This window comes from Protobothrops mucrosquamatus, unplaced genomic scaffold, assembly GCF_001527695.2.
Source record: "Protobothrops mucrosquamatus isolate PMUCROS unplaced genomic scaffold, P.Mucros_1.0 scaffold2329, whole genome shotgun sequence".
Classification (NCBI taxonomy): Eukaryota; Metazoa; Chordata; class Lepidosauria; order Squamata; family Viperidae; genus Protobothrops; species Protobothrops mucrosquamatus.
Window position 1 is genome coordinate 12,037 of NW_015388412.1, and position 3,333 is coordinate 15,369.

At 46.6% G+C, this 3,333-nt stretch overlaps 1 protein-coding gene across 1 annotated transcript; it reads right to left on the minus strand.

Annotated features, from left to right (window-relative positions):
• Nucleotides 1–465: 465 nt before the first annotated feature.
• SPRY3 (sprouty RTK signaling antagonist 3) lies at nucleotides 466–1,383 on the minus strand. Its single transcript, XM_015824716.2, has one exon. The coding sequence runs from the start codon at nucleotides 1,381–1,383 to the stop codon at nucleotides 466–468; it is 918 nt and encodes a 305-aa protein (XP_015680202.2).
• Nucleotides 1,384–3,333: the final 1,950 nt, after the last annotated feature.

The following is a 3,333-nucleotide window of genomic DNA, read 5'->3' on the forward strand; positions in this document are numbered from 1 at the left end:
CAACAATGGTGGCCCAACAAAAAAAAACAACCTGGGTTACCTGATGGCCTTGTCCTCAAGATGCCATGTTTGGATGCAATACCTCTTTTATGAAACCCCAATAGATGAGTCAACTCATAAAGCATTCTGGAGGTCCCACTCCTGAGCCAATCTGTAGCAAACAACTGCATCTTCCCACCCACCCGCCCCCTTCCACACCCAATGTGATGTCCAAGATGACTAGTGCATGCCTCCACCTGCCCTTGGCTAGGACCAAAACATGTGAGGCCTTAAAAAGCTCAGCTTGGACACAGCGACCTGTGGCTTCCTCCATCCCAGAAACAGGGCTAACCTCCCAGGAGAACCTCAACAGCTAACCAGCGATTTGGTCTCTGCTTTGTTCTTGGCCAGAGGCTCTCAAGAGAGGGGAGCTGAAAGGAGGAGGTCCAAGAGAACAGCCATTTCCCTACCCCTTTGCAAGGGGAGTCATACTGGTTTGTCCAAAGTTTTGGGGAGAGTGAGACCACTAGGTGGGGAGACCTTCCTGCAAACGGTATTGGTATGATTCTGGCAGCGGCAGCCTGGCCGTTTGACGGCATCGTAGCCCTTTTGGCAGAGTTTGAGGCAACCAAAGGTAGGTAGATAGCAGCACAGGCAGGGCATGAGCAAGGAGAGCAAGCCCATGGCCATCCAACGGGCGCAGCAAGAGCCAGGACCACAGGAGCAGGGGTCATCTGCACAGGTGTCCTCATCATCTGAGGAGCAGTGGTAAAAGATGCCCTTGACGCAGCAGAGGCAAGTCCCATAGTCAATGAGGTTCTCCGGCGAGCAGAGGCAACGCTGATTGCAGAGCCAACAGGAGGGCAAGGGGCGGGCAGTTGCGCACTGCGCACATTTACAGTGGCCACATTCTTCACAGATGAAGCGATGGCCTGAGTGAAGGGTGGGGGGCTTCTCCGGGGCCCCCTTCAGCAGCAAATCTTCGGCCTTCGGGTCACTTGCCCGAGGCTGCGTCCGGATAAGTGAGTGTCCAGAGTGTGATGGCGTAATGGCCCTGAGGAGTTGCTGCTCTGAGGTGGCAGTGCTGTGGGAGATGGAGCTGGTTGTGCTGGAATGGCTCAGGGGCTGTTGGGGTGGTAGCGTCTGGTGTGGTTGGCTGGGGTGAAATTCCTGGAAGACAGAAGAGACCAGGCGTTCCTGGGTCATCTCCACTTTATGGACTGGGGGTGTCTGGGACACAGCAACCAAGGAAGCAGCCTGTTTGCAGGCAGGTCTCTCCACATAGTCATTGATGACATGGGTGGCCCGGATCTGGCTGATGGAAAGGACCTGCTGGAACTCTTCAGGCACGGAGTCCATGACTTCTTCAGGGCTGTGGTCAGTGGTGCTGGATGCCAGAGGCATTCTGGGAGAACAGAAAGGCTGGAATCAGCAGGGAACATCAGAAAGTCCTGCGGGGAAAGAAGAAGAAGCAAAAGATATGAACAACAGCAGTGTTAATCCCAAGAATGAACAATAGCATCAAGGAGAAAAAAATTCCTTCCAACGCTACCCAAAATCTTATAGCCTCTGAAAACACCCATCAGTCTTCACTCAAAGTACAGCTGTACATCTTGACATTCCAGATACACCATTCTATACCCTGGAAAAGGCTTTCAACTAAAGTTTCAGAGATGCATTGATGCTTTCAATTTCTTAGAGAAAGCCTGAGTTTCTATACTATAGACTTCCCAACACGGTGTCTACCGGAGGTTTTTTAGATGACAACTTTCCATTTGAGCTCTGGGGTTGCACCACAGCTGGAGGCTGCCAGGTTAGGAAAGGAGCAAATGAGGAGAACGTGGTGTCCAAGCCAACAAAATTACACAAAAGCCGGTGCTGCCTTAAACAGCAAACCGCCGACAGAACAGACACAGCAGTGGGAAGATTGATTTTCCTTGGCCAGGTTGACCTTGAAGAAGAACAGAAGATCAACGTCTACCTCCCTTTGATTGCTAAAAGCCAAAGCTAATTTGGGTGTTCTGCCCATCAAAGGGAAGATAAAAGAATGACAAGCAGCTTAGATTCATTGAAAATATTCTTTTTTGGGGGTTCAAACAAGAAGGAAGGACAGGAGAAAAAAAGAAGACGGAAATACTAATTTGAGTTGGGCTACTACTCAATGCATAGGAGTTTTCTTCTGCATCACAGGTGCATAATATCTGTCAATCTAAGGACCATTCCAACCTCTTCTTGGGAATAGAATAGAATAGAGTAGAGTAGAGTAGAGTAGAGTAGAGTAGAGTAGAGTAGAGTAGAGTAGAGTAGAGTAGAGTAGAGTAGAGTAGAGTAGAATAGAATAGAGTAAGGAATAGAATAGAATAGAATAGAATAGAATAGAATAGAATAGAATAGAATAGAATAGAATAGAATAGAACAGGAATAGAACAAGAATAGAAATAGAAATAGAAATAGAATAGAATAGAATAGAAATAGAAATAATAGAACAGAACAGAACAGAATAGAATAGAATAGAACAGGAAAAGAACAAGAATAGAAATAGAAATAGAATAGAATAGAATAGAATAGAATAGAATAGAATAGAATAGAATAGAATAGAATAGAATAGAATAGAATAGGTATCTATACCTATACCTGACGCTGAACTGGTCAGCTGTCAAGACCCGAACTCCATGCAACAAGGTGAGCTCCCATTACTTTCCCCAGCTGAATGAATGAATCGCAAATTATTCAGCTCCATTTTAGCTTAATGTGTTGCGTGACTCCATCCAGGGATTTCCCAGAGTGTGGGAAAGAAGGAAGGAGAACAGAGATCATATCCTAGCGCTGTTGTGATCCCTCTTGAGGATGAAAATGGAGGCGGTACACAAAGAAGAGCAAGCGTTCCTCTCCGTGACTGAAAAAAAAAAGAAAATCATCCTACACAAAACGCATCTTTGGGAATCGATACAATTCTCCAAATCCAGTTTCTTTTGTTTAGTCCTTTGCCAGAGATCCTGACCTAGAATGGGGAGCAAAGTTGGGGGGGGGGAAAGCCCTGTCTTTAAAAAAAAACAAAAAAAACAACCAGCCTCAAATGCAAAGGGAAATCAACCGAGGTGGCAAAAGCCTTCAGTTTCTCCTCTGTATTAAGGCCCCACGCTGTCACTCAACCATTTGGCAAGGAGGACTTCCCCATTTCATGGACAAGGCAGACTACAATCCTAGGTCACTTCTATTGTCGTTGGATCCCTGGCACTCAACCAACCTCTGCACATAAGGCTGCACTTTTAGCCTCTGCTGGAAGGAAGATAAACACTAACAGAGAATCGCCACTCATTAAGTACAAGAGAGTCATGTAGCCTGGATGGGCTG

What these genes read in the sequence shown, in the direction of transcription:
- SPRY3 (XM_015824716.2), bottom strand. Translation starts at nt 1,383, where the DNA reads ATGCCTCTGGCATCCAGCACCACTGACCACAGCCCTGAAGAAGTCATG.